Genomic DNA, 17,559 nt, shown 5'->3' on the forward strand with positions numbered 1-17,559 from the left:
CTTCCTGTCACATAGCCAAACGGGAAGCTAGAGGAAATCCCTGCAAATTAAGGGAATTCCTTAGAGACTCCCAGGTCACCAGAACTGGTGTCCCCATTAGAAGATTTCTCCTCTATTACTTTTCTGGGGACAACCCAAAATGGGATTTTCTTTTACTTTCAATGGTAAACAGGACCAATAGAGAAGCTGAATCTCCCTAATGGGGACACAGACAGCAATAAAAAAAACTGACAGGTGTTCTAATCCATCTCCACTCCATCCAAAACTAAAAAAAAAAAAAAAAAAAAAGTTTTGCCTTTAGTAATACTTTAATATTGAGGGTTGAGACTTCCTGATCAATTCTAAAAAGCACAATAGTTCAAACTGAATAGAACTAGGTGACCAAAGTTTCCATCGGTCTAATTTTTTACTCTTCCACTCCATTGCCCTTCACTCTGAATTTGTTTTTTATGAATTCATAATTTTTTCCTGAATTAGAAGTGGTCACTAGAAGTTTCCCTATGATTATAATGGGCCAGATCCTAGGAGTCCTATGCCATAAAATCGCTTTCATGTCTGCATTACATTCCGCTATCCGCAGCCTATATCTCAATCTTGATTAATATATTTTGGTTCTGTTCTCGTAAATATCTAACAGTAGTCATTTTGTTTTCTTTTATGGAAATCCAGTGATGCAATATGGAAAAGGAACATCCTGTTACTACAGGTTTTTAACCAAAGGACAGCAATGGATCTGGCTGCAGACACGCTACTACATCACTTACCATCAGTGGAATTCCAAGCCAGAGTTCATTGTTTGCACGCACACTGTTGTTAGGTAAGCAATGATTATTATATTCTGTGTTTGGTGGAGTTGTAAATATCAGTTTAGCAGTGTCTTTGTGCGCCAGAGCAAAATACAGCAAATTGTCAAAATCCTGCAGCTGTTTGGCACTGTGCTATGCTTATCATTGAGTTCAGGTTTAATGTGACTTTTTTGGGAGGGATGTGATAAAGCTTCAGGCTGGGTTCACATATGAGCCGCATACAGCTCACAGCACGGGTCCGGTGCATGCTGGCTCACCGTTTCAGGTCTGATTTCAGCCAAATTTTGGGCTGAAATTAAACTTTACAGATTTCTGTTGAGACTACTGCTTTGTAGATAGTTTCTGTGTTTTATCCGAGCCTTTATAAATTCACACATTTCAATTTACTGTCAATAATAAAACCTTAGGAACATCTGCTGTGGTGATTTACTAATTTTGCTGTTTAACAACTGAATTCCTATATGTGGCTTTAGCAATACTTGTGCAGTTCAGATAATGTTTGCAGTAATGGTGCCCTCTTCTGGCTTCAGTTCAGATCACATATTTGTGACATATTGTTTCTGCAGTATTGAAACTTTATAGAGCAATGTTAGTGTATTACAATGAATGTGTCCTAAGAGAGAAATATGGGGTCTGTAAATGCTGACCTCCATCTGAAAATGCTAGGTTCCTGGCTGGCTGACACAGTGACCTAAATATTATCACTGACCTGGAACAAATCTTCAATTAAGGAAAAGCAGTCCTTACCTGCAAACTCATAGCACCCAACTTTCTGAAATGATAGAGAGGCATTTTTTTGCACACAGTATATACTTTAGGTAAAGGACATGTCCCTTCCACTGCCCTGGTCACCTGGGACATAGAGATCTAATACTTAGAACATTATTGGCTAAAGCAACAACACTTATAGTAAAACAGTACATTTTGTATAGAGATGTACACATCAGACCAAAAAGAGGGACAACAGAGGCTGCACAAGGGGCAGAGGGATTTGGTCGCAAAAGAAGAAAAGTCTTCCAAATGAGGGACAGTTGGGAGCAATGTATACTTGTTCCAAGTATTAAAGCCATAGGATCATCACATCAGCCATGCATCCAGCAGGCTCAGAAGGAATGGTCAGCAAGGCCGTTTCAGTGTTCCTCTCATGACAAGTTTCCTTTACTCATAACATATTAGACTATTCCTTGTCTGCAAGGTTCATTTATCACCAATGTTTCAGAGAAGTAATATGTTGTGTTTTAGCTTTAAGGTTTATGTGTTTGATCATATCTGAAAGAACAGGTTTTTACTCTAGGACTTTGACCCAGAATCATATACAATACAAATCCTGCAATGCTAGCCAGCAAACAGGGGTAATTTTAACATTAATATTAACATTTTTAACATTTATTGAAAGCAAAGAACTCATTTACGTGCATTTGCAAGTGGAAGACATGCACAAATGCTTCCAAATGTATGCAAATGAGGCCTCTGATTTTATTAACATTTTAGAAACGGGTACAAATCCTTTGCTGGCTAGTGGGGTTAAGTACTGGGACATTTTTGTAGTGAGCATTGCTGTAAATAGCTGCTCACACCTGCATCATCCTTTGCTAATGGTAAATTGATTGGGAATTCCTGCATAGCAGCAAGCAATCAAACAAAATCAATTTTGATGAATCCACATAGCATGCATACAGACAGATGTGTTTTAGCATCTGCCCTTTTCCATGTCAGGAGTATTCTTGTTCTGTATGCAGACTGCTGTGGCTTCCTGCACTTGATTACATTTTTTTTTGTATATGGCTGGTGCATGGTAACTAACTTGAGTCACTATGTTGTCTTTTTGTGACAGAAAATAACATAAAATACCCTTAGAAAATAACATAACTACATAAAGTAAACACATCTAGTATATAATAGTCTATATTATATGGGACTTCTATAAATGGGTCATGTTATTTGCAGTATATACTGCAAACCTAGATGCATTACTGTGCCCAGCGCATTTTATAACACAGTGAATCACTGAGTTCCGTCTGCCATTACCTATAATCATAATAATACATTTTGCTGGAAACGACTATGTGCGTTTATAAAATTGAAGGTGTGTTTCAAAGAACTGGGCAGCTTGTACATTTCTCTGGACCACACAGTAATATGTGGTTCTGTCCTTGACACTCAGTTCTACATGCAAGACTACCTGCTGGTAAAATCAGTATTGAAGTCCTCTAGGCACACATGGTGATACTCTGAGAGTACAATTTTACTATATTTGAAACGGCCCTGTCAGATACTTTAAAAAATGCAAGTGCAAGCACAGAAAAATCAAGTATTTTTTTTTAAATGCTTACTCAATGTTTTCCTTTTTGATGTAAATCCTTCTTTTTCATTTTTTTTTGTTCACTTGCAATGAGCCTTTGAACTTGCTAGAAAATTTGACTACTCCCATGCATGTCATAGCCCTCTCCTCCCCTGGGAGTGCCTAATTACTCTCTATGCTGGCCCAACTGCTTCACCTCTCTCCTTGTAATGATGTATATGCTTTATGTTATAATTCAAGTTCAATTGTTATGCCTAGTTCCTTATGCGTGTTAGGAAACAGTTAACAGTTTTGGTCATGTGATCTGGGGGCGGGGAGCTATGGTTAGTTCTGTAAGATGGATGCTGCTGAATAAAGACTAGGCTCATGTTCAAGCTTTTGCTGTCTGCTTAATCTTGGTGTTAAATCATCACACTCCTCATCTCCATACGTTACTTTTTATGTAGCAGCCAGGGAGAAGTGAAGAGGAATACTTTGGAGTGTCACTGTAATAGCACTAAGGTCTGGATCACACCTATGCATTTTTTTTTGTGTGTTTTCAGTTTTGCAGAAACACACTACAGCCCATTTAACATGGTTTCTATTGATGTAGTTCACATCTGTGCATTTTATGGAAAGGACCAGGGACTTGTTTTTGGTTCCATAGACTTCAATGGAACAAAAACATGTATTGGAAAAATGCAAAATGCACCTGGAATATGCAAACTGCAACCTGCATAATACAAAAAACTACTTTGTGACAATTTGTTTGCTATGGGTGAGCAACTGAGCTGTCCTAAACACTGAACCCTTGACAGCAACATATCCATCTCCACACCCTCCCCTGCATCATCTTGGATAACTCAAAAGCAAAGCTCTGAAAGTTTGTATTTTATCATAAGAGCTGGCTTTTTTCCTGGTTCAGTCCCAGTTAGCTCTAACATGCTAAGGAGAAGTAGAAACCCAGAAATTAACATTCCTGACAGAAGCATAAGGATACTCTAGAAGTAGAATTTTATAGTATAATGTGGATTTTGTGTGTGACCATAGTGTGCTTACTAGAGATTTCTGGATGTATGTTGGCCATCTTGGCTCTTTATACTTTCCAATGTATATGTAATGACATGTTTTTCTCATTTATCAGTTATGCTGAAGTTCGGGCAGAGAGGAGGAGAGACCTTGGGCTTCAGGAGTCAGCTTTAGAACTGGCAGACCAATCAGTAAAGGTACACTCCATTATCATATGAAAAGGAAAACTTTTATGGGGCACAGGATTAGTATTTTTGGAACAATCTGCCATATTTCTGCTTTCTATATGCAAACCTTGGTAATTAAATATACAGGTGATACTCGAAAAATTTAGAATAGCGTGCAAAAGTTAATTTTTTTCACTAATGCAACTTAAAAGGTGAAACTAATATATGTGATAGACTCATTACATGCAAAGCAAGACAGTTCAAGCCGTGATTTGTCATAATTGTGATGATTATGGCTTACAGCTCATGAAAACCCCAAATCCACAATCTCAGAAAATTAGAATATTACATGCAATCAATAAAACAAGGATTGTAAATAGAACAATATCGGACCTCTGAAAAGTATAAGTATGTATATGTACTCAGTACTTGGTTTGGGCCGCTTTTGCAGCAATTACTGCTTCAATGTGGCGTGGCATGGAAGCTATCAGCCTGTGGCACTGCTGAGGTGTTATGGAAGACCAGGATGCTTCAGTAGTGGCCTTCAGCTCTTCTGCATTGTTCGGTCTCATGTCTCATCTTTCTCTTGGCAATGCCCCATAGATTCTCTATGGGGTTCAGGTCAGGCGAGTTTGCTGGCCAATCAAGCACAGTAATCCCACGGTCATTGAACCAGGTTTTGGTGCTTTTGACAGTGTGGGCAGGTGCCAAGTCCTGCTGGAAAATTAAGTCAGCATCCCCATAGAGCTTGTCTGCGGAAGGAAGCATTAAACAGTGGACCAACACAAGCAGATGACATGGCTCCCCAAATCAACACAGACTGTGGAAACTTCACACTGGACTTCAAGCATCTTGCAGTGTGTGCCTCTCCATTCTTCCTCCATACTCTGGGTCCTTGGTTTCCAAATGAGAAATTTGCTCTTATCAGAAAAGAGGACTTTGGACCACTGAGCGACAGACCAGGTTTGTTTTTCTTTAGCCCAGGTAAGACGCTTCTGACATTGTTTGTTGTTCAGGAGTGGCTTGACAAGAGGAATACGACATTTGAAGTCCATGTCCAGGATCCGTCTGTGTGTGCTGGCTCTTGATGCACTGACTCCAGCCTCAGCCCACTCCTCGTGAAAGTCCCCAACACTTTTGAATGGCCTTTTCCTAACAAACCTCTCCAGGCTGAGGTCATCCCTGCTGCTTGTGCTCCTTTTTTCTTCCACACTTTTTCCTTCCACGTAAATCTCTATTAATGTGCTTTGATACAGCACTTTGGGAACATCCAACTTCTTTTGAGGCTTTCCCTACTTATGGAGGGTGTCAGTGATGGTTTTCTGCACAACTGTCAGGTCAGCAGTCTTTCCCATGATTGTGATTCCTACTGACCCAGACTGAGAGACCATTTAAAGGCTTTGCAGGTGTTATGGCTTAATTGGCTGATTAGAGTGGGACCCTTTGAGCCTAGAATATTGCACCTTTTCACAATATTCTAATTTTCTGAGATTGTGGATTTGGGGTTTTCATGAGCTGTAAGCCATAATCATCACAATTATGACAAATCACAGCTTGAACTATCTTGCTTTGCATGTAATCTATCTCATATATTAGTTTCACCTTTTTAAGTTGCATTAGTGAAATAAATGAACTTTTGCACGATATTCTAATTTTTCGAGTATCACCTGCACAAGTCATCTTAGGTAAAGGCAATCCTTTTGTTAACTACTAAGCAGATCATTTGGGGACTTCAACACTGTGGCAGCCCGTCCATTAGGGGCGCCCGGCCGCCGTCCCCTCTCTCCTTGCCACCCCCTATATACAGTGGATCCTCCTCCCAGGCCAATTGGGAATCAGCAATGAAACCCATTTCCCGATTGGCCAAAACGTTAGGCGATCCTATTGGAGAGGAGACGCACCGAGGAAGGAGCAGCTTTCCCCAAACCCACCATGCTTAAAGACAGGGCTGGAAGATGGCCGCATCAGCTCCAACCGCTGCTCTCACCGCACTTATCCAGGGTAAAAAATGTGGGTGGTGAGGGGTTTGCTGGGGGTGTTAGTGCCGTGCCGCTGGGAGGGGCAGTTGTGCTAGTTCCGTACCACCGCCGCCCTCCCAAATGAAAGCCCACCCGCCGCCACTGCTGTTATCCTTTTAGTCTGGGGAGGATGGTCATCAGTTGTGAGGATCATGGTATATGGTAAGTGAGTATGCACACAAGGGGTAGGGTTAGAATTAGAGTTGGATTTCAGGTGGGGATTTGAGTATGGTTATTTGAGGGTTGGAGTATCATGGAGAGTTCAGGTCAGGGAATTACAGGGAGGGTTTGGATTGGGGTTACAGGGTGGGTTAGTAGTAGAGTTCCCTGGTGAATTTGTGTTAGGCTTACAAGGAATGTTTGGGTTATGGTTGCATAGAGGATTTGTGTTTGGGTTACATGAAGGGTTAGCTTTAGTGAAGAGAATACTGATGAATAAGGACATTGTATGTTACCACATAGTTACTATGTAGGATGTCCCATAGCAATGCTAACTGAAGGGAGGGAGACACAACAAAGTAGGGCACCAAGAGACTACACTGTGCCCAAAGGCGATATCCTCATGCCTTTCACATCTACTTGATAGAATCTGGTAAATGTATGGACTGAAGACCAAGTTGCGGCCTTGCAGATTTAAGCCATGGAGGCTTGGTGATGCACTGCCCAAGAAGCACTAACAGCCCTGGTGGAGTGTGCTTTAATATGAAAAGGAGGAATAGTAGATTTCGATGCTGCCTGTCCTCTTTTAGGACCATCTGGCAACACAAACAAAACATTTGTTTATGAATCTGAGTGGTCAGTTTCAATAGACCTTGACCGCTCTCACCACATCAAGAAAATGTAGTGACCTTTCTTCCACAGAAACGAAGTTCCGGAAAAATATGAAGACAGAACAATATCCTGGTTTAAATGAAAACCCGATATTACCTTCGGTAAGAATTCAGGATGAGGCCGCAATACAGCCTCATCCTTATGAACAACCAATTCAGCTCCTTACAAGAAAGAGCAGCCAACTCTGATACTCTTCTTGCAGAAGATATGGCAACCAAGAAAGTTATTTTTCCACCGTCAAGAGGACCAAGGGAATATCTCATACCGGATCCAAAAAAAGACTGCTTCTGTAAGCCGACAGGACTAAATTAAGTCCCAAGGGTTCAGGGGTGACCAGACTGGAAGATTAATCCACATTACCCCGTGAATAAAGTTACGAACCAGAGAGAGGGAAGCAAGTGGTTGTTGAAAAGAAAGACCGATAAAGCCGACATCTGGACATTGATAGTACTCAAGGCCAGCTTCATTTCTAATCCTATCTGTAGGAATTCAAGGATCCTACCTATGACATATTTCCTGGGGTGCCAACCCCTGGATTTACACCAGGAGACATACGCCTTCCAGATTCTTGACTCTGGAGGCCGGCTTCCTAGCATTTAGCCAAAGTAGAACTACTGAGACTAACCGCCCACGATCTTTCGGAAAGTGGGTCTCAATAGTCAAACCACTAAATTTAGTGTTTGTAAGGTAGGATGGAATACCGGACCTCACGAGAGAAGTTCCGGCCATAGTGGTAGGGTCCAAGGGTCCCCCACCACCATCTTTACGATCTTGGCAAACCAAGATCTCCTGGGCCACGCTGGGGCCACAAGAATAACCTCCTTCCCTTCTTGCTTGATCCTGTGAAGAAGGCGCGTAAGCAGCAGAACAGGAGGGAACGCATAGATTAGTAACTGATCCCACGGAAAAAATCAAGGCATCTATTTCGTATGCCATCAAATCCCTTGTCCTTGACTCAAAGTTCCACATCCGGAACTCCCCATCTTCTGACATATCAACAGAAACATGTCGGGGGGAAGGGACCATTCTCCCGGGAACAATTGTTGGCGACTCAAGTAGTCTGCCTGCCAATTCACTATTTCTGGAATGAAAATTGCTAATAGGCAAGCAATGTTGTTTTCTGCCCAAGATAGAATATGATTCACCTCTTTCTGGGCCGCACGACTTCTCGTGCCCCCTTGGTGAATGATAAAAGCCACAGCTGTGGCACTGTCGGATTGGATCCTGACAGGACAATTCCGTAGTTTGATCGTCCAGGCCTTGAGGACCAGGCGTACTGCCCGAATCTCTATAATATTGATGGATAAGGTCATCTCTGATTTGGACCATTTCCTTTGGACAGATGCTTCTTCCAGGACTGCTCCTCAGCCCAGAAGGCTGGCATCTGTTGTTACCACCTTCCAGGTAGATAGGATGTTTCTTTTTGAAGATTCTTGGATATCAACCCCAATTGAGGCTCTGATGCACAGTGGGGGATAAACGCATTGGGAAGCCCAGAGCTTGGGCCTTCTTGTTCCCAGTTGACAGGATACTGTTTTGCAGCAGTCTTAAATGAAACTGCGCATAAGGAACGGCTGAAAAAGAAGCGACCATCTTTCCCAACAAATTCATGCAAAGCCGAATAGAAAGATTCTTCTTTGACTTGAGTAACTTAATCAGATCCCTTATGGAACTGACCCTTTCCTGGGGAAAAAAACATCCCCTTCTGAGCTGTATCAATGATCAGCCTCAAGTACTGCAATCTCCTTGATGGTTTTAAGGAGGATTTCTCTAGGTTGAGAATCCAACCTAGGTATTCCAGGTAGCTAACTGCGGTGACCAAAGTTTGGATTAAGCGGGCTACCAAATTGATCTATCAACTGAAGATCTAAGTAGGCTAGTATTGTTATACCTTGAGCCCTTACCCTGGCTAAAGGAGGAGCCAGGACCTTTGTAAACACTCGAGGTGGAGTAGCTAGACCGAAAGGCAGAGCTACAAACTGAAAATGAAGATTTTCTATCTTGAAGCGTAGAAATTTCTGGTGAGCGGGGAAAAACAGCACATGGAAAAAGCATCCTTGATGTCGATTGATGCCAGAAGATTTCCTCCTTGTAGTATAGTGATATATATTTTTTTTCTTGTTCAGTATTTTTTATTTATTATAAGTAGATAATAACAAACATTGCATGGATACATACTGTATATATGCCATCGGTTTAGACATTAATGTATGCCATCGATTTAGATATTAATGGCAGTGTGTTGAGTTGAATTATTTTGAGGGGACAGCAAACATACACTGTTATACATGCTATTAAAAACGACCCCCCTCTTTGCATCAACACACAGGATTTCTTCCTCATTGTTCCAAATATAAAAGTAATTGAACAATCCAAAAATGACATTAAGGTCTTCTTTTTAATGACTTTTGAAGGTGCATGAAGCTGGCAAGTCAACTATAAACAGCTCACCATCATTTATCTCTCTTGTATCCACCTAATGCTACAATATCAGTGCTTGGCTTTGATTAAAGACAGGCAGTACCTACAAATATTTTATGTAGGTTGATCACATGTATATTCTTTTAATTCTTTTAATATGTACTATAAGTGAATGATATATGAAGCTACATGTGTTGCGGCTTTAAATGTTTACCTACTGGATTCCAAGAATTTTCATGTCTAGTCCACCCTTGCCTGAAAGCCCCACAAGGTCATGGGTGATATTAAAAACTGTATACTGTGTAACTTTTACTCCTTGAGATTTGTGAAATGACTAATGCTTCATTTTCTTCTCTCAGAGTCAGAACACTTACTTGGACATTAGACAGTGTACAAATAAACAAGAGCCGAGCAGAGAAGGAATGTCTGTGTCATCACATAGCTCTCGTAGATCATCTCATACTGCGCTCTCAGACACTGTGTGTATGTATACAATTATAAAGGTCCTCCAGTGAAAATTGAGATGGTGATATTACTGTCTGACTTTTTTTGTATAAGCCATAGTACTTTACTTTATTTCACAAGGAAACATGGAAAAAGCAGTTTTTAGAGCAATATTGTAGCTAAATAAACAGATTTAAAACAATGAGTAGTGTTACCAGGCTTACTGTAAAATAAAAAATTAGAACACCTCAATACATTCTGCAACCATAGCACCAGTGCCCAGTTACGTCCCATGACACACTTCTTAGGCACCCTAATTAGGGTTTCATTACCTGTTGTATAAATGTATGATACCCTAATTATGATGTTCAAGTATTGTCCCATGGGCATTGCTGCTACTGTAACAGGATTTGATTCCAGAGGTGCTGTTATTATCAATGGGGGTGCAGCTGGAGTACACACAGAAGGGTAGTAGGCAGACTGGGCAAGTAAGATAAAACAAATGGGCAGCTATGCTTATAGAAACAATATATTGTGCATGCCTTGTGAACTGTTGTTAAAAATACAGATTCTGACTAGATAAGCCTTGGCAGACAAAATATAAAGATGTTTATGTGTACCATTGGTTTACATTTTAATTTACAGTTTTTATGTCTTAAATAATTGGGTGGTGATTATGTAGGGGTGAGGGAGAGTTATCAAAGCAGTCTAAGCTAAAAGGAGTTCTTGTAGCTCCAGCATAATGTATAGGCACCAAAGGTTTACTGTTTGAGTGTTTTTGCCAATGATGCTCGGTCCAAATGTTTTCTTTTTATGACATATTTTCTAAAAACAGTAAAGTGCATCTGCGGAATACATTTTTCTGCTCTTACTGATAACAATCTTTCTATATTCCAGCAACCTCATCTATGAGACCCACAGAGGCCAGCACACCCTCCAGACACTCCTTAAGTCAACAGGATAAACCCCAGATGAGACATGACCAGGCATGTATTTATATAATGCACAATTCACAATCAATGTTTGTATTGTATTTATTCAAATCTAGTAATTTTATTTCCATGGCGGGAGTGCAGACATTTTGATATTTACTTGCTTGGTTATTCACTAAAGCCTAAAGGCCTGGAGCATGTCTGCTTTCTGTCCATGGCATTTTGTTTGAAAGTAAACTATTGATGAGGGAAACATATAGATTGCTCTTACTAACCTCCTTCTGAAATTGCTAGTTTTTAGACTGTCATACTAATCTAATAGCTAAAATAGTTTTCACTAAGCCAGAGTCACTGTAGTAACTGACACAGAACAAGCAGGCAACAAGTGAAGCCAAACGTGTAAAAGGGAGGTTCCTGCACTCACTTTCTTGACAAGCTGGAGACTCTTTACAGGCTTCAATATCATCTTAAAGTGGATGTAAACCCGTTTTTTTTTTTTTCTTGTACCTACAGGTAAGCCTATAATAAGGCTTACCTGTAGGTACAGTGAATATCTCCTAAACTTGCACCGTTTAGGAGATATTCATACTACATTCAGCCAGTGATGTCACCGGCGCATGCACTCTGAAGACGACATACCCGTGCCGTCCCTTCAGAACTCCCTGTCACGGTCCGTGACTCCCATGCGCATGCCAATCAGATGGCCGGAGGATGCAATTGAATATTTTCAGTGCATAAAGACTGTATCCAATGATATCATGTGGTCTTAATGAAAGTCAGACTTTCAGTACAGGGTGTGCTCCATTCAGTCCTCCAGGGTTAGTCCTTTACAGGGTTTCTCAGTGCAGTTTACACTTAGAGTGACAGCTGGACTATCCTATAGCAACACTGCACATGCACAGCTTTCACTTATCAAAGGATACAATCTTTACACTTTAATTTTGCACTGAAAGGATCTCCTTTACAGTCAGATGATTTTTTTATTTTTATTTTCTGGAATGCTACAACTGCACTGAGGGACCCTATTAAAAAGGACCAACCTTGAAGGACTGAGCTGAGGACAGCCTGTTCTGAAAAGCCTGGCTTCCGTTAAAGCAGTACTAAGCAGTGTGATGGCTGCATTCATTTTCTTTTTAGGCTTTCTTCTATTTTCATCTGGTGATCTGGCCAGTAAGTCTGGTGTTTTTCAAAAGAACAAGCTCTCTCTCAAATGTATCCCTTTACAGGGATGAGATAATGCATGTACCACTGACAGGGGTGCTTATAACGACCAGATTTAATTTATTAATGTAAAACCTTTATCCCAAAAAAAAAAAAAGTTTGCTGTAACTGATTATAAAGTCTGAACTGGAGTTTTGGTTCAATTTGTTCATTTATTTAAATCTGCTAGTACAGCTAACACTCCCCAACCCCCCTAAACTGACAGCGCTGCTGTCCAAATGTGCCCCCTCTTCTCCTTCAGGCACTCTAATACAGGAAGTATGTTATTGGCCAGATAACCAAGTGAAAACATATGGGGGAAAAAAGCCTAAAAAAGGGAAACGAATGAAGGCACCACATTTAAAGATTAGTAAGCTGCAATATATTACATTTTTGGTTTGGGGTTTAATACCACTTTAAGTCTGCAGACAGGTAATCATTTGGACATCTAATCAAAGGGTACTATGTTTATACGTTGCACACAAAGAATGCCTTTATAGAGATGCAAGGTATCTATTTACTGGAGTTGATGCTAAGAGTCTTCAGCTTGTCAGAAAGGCAAACGCAGAAATCTCCATTTTTCACTTTTATCTTCTTATCTGCTTTTTGCATGATATTTGAGGTTCTCGCTACACAGAGATTGGAGCTGCTGCTCTTTTGTGACAAGAAAGGTTTTTTTAATTCCATTTGCTCTAAACTCCACTTTGCCTGTAAATTGCAAGTTTTGCTCAGTTTACATTCACAGTTTAGACAAGTGAAGTTAGTTAGCAGAAGGAGACGCCCACAGTGGCAGCCTACATATTTATTCTATACAATATAGCCTTGTCACTGACCAAACCCCTACTGCTGATTGGACAGTAGGGCAACACCGTCACACCAGGTTGTCACTCTGCTCACCATCTTTTTTTCTTTTGAATTGAGCCCCAGTGCTAGGCTAACACTCTGCAATGTAGTAGGTGCCTGATAGACTCACTATATTGCCCCTGTCTCCCCCCATCGGTGTGATGTACAGGTGATAACAGACCTCTAAAATAAAGGGCACTTACTCATATTTAAAATAAAGGGCACTTATTCATATTTAAATATACAGTGAAGGATTTCTTTATTGAATACAAAACTGGTGGTCTTTCATTTCTGTATGGATTCCAGCTTTAGATCACATCTGCCTTAAAAAAATGTTCATATTTTTAGATAATTGTTAATTCCAAACTCACCTAACACGTAAAATACAACATATGTTTTATTATTTTAAGTGCAAATACATTTGTAGTGGAAATGCACAGGAAAATTGATTAAGGGGAATACCACCTATACTTATCATTCCACACAGGGCATGATAGATTCATGTATTATTTTAGACTTTTAATCGCAGCTTTTGACAGTTTTAGCAGAATATGTTTGTTGTATTGAACATTACTCAAGAAATATAACAAAAAAGCTTGTTGGAATTCAGTTTGCTTGCTTGTTCCATTGAACATTGCTCAAGAGGTTTTGTAACTCAAATAATCTTACACAGGCTAGACAAGCGGGAATGTGCTCTAAATAACTTGGACCACTTTACTTATTTTCAGTCTCTTCACACTTAAATTACTTTAACCACAACTGTTCTTTGATAGAAGCTAGATGTGGCTTGATAACAGCCCTTATGCAAGCTCAAAACAGCTTGGTAATTGTACCTAGAAAAAAAAATCCTGATATTGTCACTTTGCTTAAAGAATAACTCCACTTTTGCAACGACAAAAACATACCCCTCTGGATCTTTGTACATTGCAAGGATTTTAACATAGTTTTCAACAGATTTTTCTGCTCTAAAGAAAGAGCTGTATGTCCTACCAAGTTTTTAATTTGATCAGCTGGTGCACTTGGAATGATCTGATGAGAAAAGCTGCAGTGTCTGCATCCCTTTAGTTATACTTGCCTGCTCTGTGCAATAGTTTTTGACAGAGCTGCCTCGATCCTGCTCTCCTGGCTCCCCTCCCCCCACCACTTGCTTTGGGGGCACTTGTGCATGCTCATTCCCTGCCCCCTGCTCTCTCTTCACCCTTCTTGCTGACTGATATTGACGATGGCTCCCGCTGCTGTGTCTGAGCCAATGAGGAGAGAGAGACGAGAGAGATTCTACTCTTGTGCATATTGCTGAATTGAGATTGGGCTCAGGTAAGTATTTAGGGGGCTGGGGAGCTGCTTGCAGAAGGCTTTTTACTTGAATGTATTAAGGTAGAAAAACCTTCTGCCTTTAGAACCACTTTAAATTATATTTTTGTTGCAGAAGATGCCTAAAACCTGACTTGTATCTTAGTGCAGAGTTCTTCACAAAAGCAGGAAATTACATTTATTGATGAGTCCTGTACACCAACTGTGTACAGAACACCTCCAGGCAGTGGCGTAGCGTGGGTTGTCAGCACCCGGGGCAAGGCAAGTAATTTGCGCCCCCCCCCCCCCCCCCCAACCTGCGGACTTTTAGCTATCCCTGAGTCCCTTCAAATACAATAGTACTGACCTACCTGATTCCTATACTGACCACTACACTGAGAACTACACTGTCCACTACACTACATTGTCCACTACACTGACCACTATACTATACTGACCACTATACTGACCACCATACTACACTGTCCACTATACTGACCACTATACTACACTACACTTGACCACCATACTACACTGTCCACTATACTGACCACCATACTACACTGACCACTATACTACACTGTCCACTATACTACATTATACTGACCACCATACTACACTAACCACCATACTACACTGACCACCATACTACACTGACCACCATACTACACTACACTGTCCACTATACTACACTACACTGTCCACTATACTACACTACACTTGACCACCATACTACACTGTCCACTATACTACACTATACTGACCACCATACTACACTGTCCACTATACTACACTATACTGACCACCATACTACACTGTCCACTATACTGACCACCATACTACACTGACCACTATACTACACTGACCACTATACTACATTATACTGACCACCATACTACACTGACCACCATACTACACTATACTGACCACCATACTACACTGACCACTACACTACACTGACCACTACACTACACTGTCCACTACACTACACTGTCCACTACACTACACTGTCCACTATACTGACCACCATACTACACTGACCACTATACTGACCACCATACTACACTGACCACCATACTACACTGTCCACCATACTACACTGTCCACCATACTAACCACTACACTGACCACTATACTACACTGTCCACTATACTACACTGTCCACTATACTACACTGACCACCATACTACACTGACCACCATACTACACTACACTGACCACTATACTACACTGTCCACCATACTACACTGTCCACTACACTACACTACACTGTCCACTACACTACACTACACTGTCCACCATACTACACTGTCCACTACACTACACTGTCCACTACACTACACTGTCCACTACACTACACTATACTGTCCACCATACTACACTGTCCACCATACTACACTGTCCACTACACTGTCCACTATACTACACTGACCACCATACTACACTGACCACCATACTACACTGTCCACTACACTAACCACTACACTGTCCACTATACTGACCACCATACTACACTGCCCACTATACTACACTGACCACTACACTACACTGACCACTACACTAACCACTATACTACACTACACTGACCACCATACTACACTGTCCACTATACTACACTGACCACCATACTACACTGTCCACTACACTATACTGACCACCATACTACACTGTCCACTACACTACACTGACCTCCATACTAAACTACACTATACTGACCACTATGCTAACCACTTTTTCACACTATACTCAGGCCCAGATTAAGAGCATCATGGGCCTGGTGCTAAGGATGTTGGTGGGCCTTTTTATGAAAATAAATAAAATGAAAACGCAAACAATTTTTTGTGAAATTTAAATTAAAGAGGGAGGGAGAGGGAGAGAGAGTGGTAGGGGGTGAAGGGGGTGAGAGAGAGGGGATGAGAGAGAGAGGGGGGTGGGAGTGAGGGGGTGAGTCTGTGGGGGGCACAGCATAGTACATTACACGGGAGGGGGGGGGGTATAGCACAGTACATCACATGGTTGGCACAACACATTACATGGTGGATACAGCACATTTAATGGCGGGCACAGCACATTACGCGGTTGGCACTGCCCAATACAGCACATAACAAGGTAGGCACAGTACATTATATGGTGGGCACAGCACATGACATGGTTGGTACTGCACAACACAACACATTTCATGGTGGGCACAGCTCATGCACACAGTGGGCACAGGACCTTATATGGTGGGCACAGCACATGACATGGCAGGCACAGCTGAGCACATTACATGGTGGGCACTGGACATTACAAGTGGGCACTGCACAGAACATTATATGGTGGGCACAACACATTGTATAGTGGGTACTGCACATAGCATGGTGGGCACTGCACAGCACATGACAAGGTGGGCACTGCATGACACAGCACAGCACATTACATTGTGAGCACAGCACATTAAATGGTGGACACCACACATGACATGATGAGCCCTGCACACCACATTCCATTGTGGGTACTGCACGGCACATGCCATGGTGGACAATGTACAGCACATTACAACATGGTGAGTACAGCATATTACATGGTAGGCACTGCATGGTGCAGCACATGACATGGTGGGCACAACACAGCACATGACATGGTGGGCACTGCACAGCAATTTACATGATGGGCACTGCACATGACATGGTGGGCACTGCATGACACAGCACATTACATGGTGGGTACAGCGCATTACATGGTGGGCACTGCATGGCACAGCACATGACGTGGTGGGCACAGCGCATTACATGGTGGGCACTGAATGGCACATAACATTACATGGTGGGCACAACACATTACATGGTGGGCACTGCATGGCATAGCACGTTTCATGGTGGGAAATGCAACTGCACATTACATGTTAGGAACTGCACATGACATGGTGGGCACTGTTGAACAGCACAGCACATTACACAGTGGGCACAACACACTACATGCTGGGCACAGCACATGGCAGGGTGGGCACAGCATAGCACATGACATGGTGGGAAGTGCACATGACATGGTGGGCGCTGCACATTACACGGTGGGCACTGCACATTACATGGTGGGATCACTGTATGGCACAGCACATGACATGGTGGACACTGCAAATTACATAGCGGGCATTGCAAGGCACAGCCATGACATGGTGGGCATTGCACATGACATGGTTGGCACTGGATGGCACATCACATGACATGGTGGGCACTGCACATTACATGGTGGGCAATGCAAGGCACAGCACATGACATGGTGGGCACTGCACATTACATGGTGGGCACTGCAAGGCAC

General features: G+C 41.8%; 1 protein-coding gene across 3 annotated transcripts in view; it reads left to right on the top strand.

The window, feature by feature from the left end:
* LOC141108071 (circadian locomoter output cycles protein kaput-like) overlaps window positions 1-17,559 on the top strand; it is a 235,251-nt gene that overhangs the window by 192,316 nt on the left and 25,376 nt on the right. For all 3 annotated transcript variants that reach the window (XM_073599292.1, XM_073599293.1, XM_073599291.1), the window contains exons 12-15: window positions 670-817; window positions 4,232-4,313; window positions 9,913-10,036; window positions 10,895-10,983. In XM_073599292.1, the coding sequence (XP_073455393.1) occupies window positions 670-817; window positions 4,232-4,313; window positions 9,913-10,036; window positions 10,895-10,983 (443 nt within the window). The remainder of the gene's footprint in view (window positions 1-669; window positions 818-4,231; window positions 4,314-9,912; window positions 10,037-10,894; window positions 10,984-17,559) is intronic.

This window comes from Aquarana catesbeiana, linkage group LG09 (assembly GCF_042186555.1).
Source record: "Aquarana catesbeiana isolate 2022-GZ linkage group LG09, ASM4218655v1, whole genome shotgun sequence".
NCBI lineage: Eukaryota > Metazoa > Chordata > Amphibia > Anura > Ranidae > Aquarana > Aquarana catesbeiana.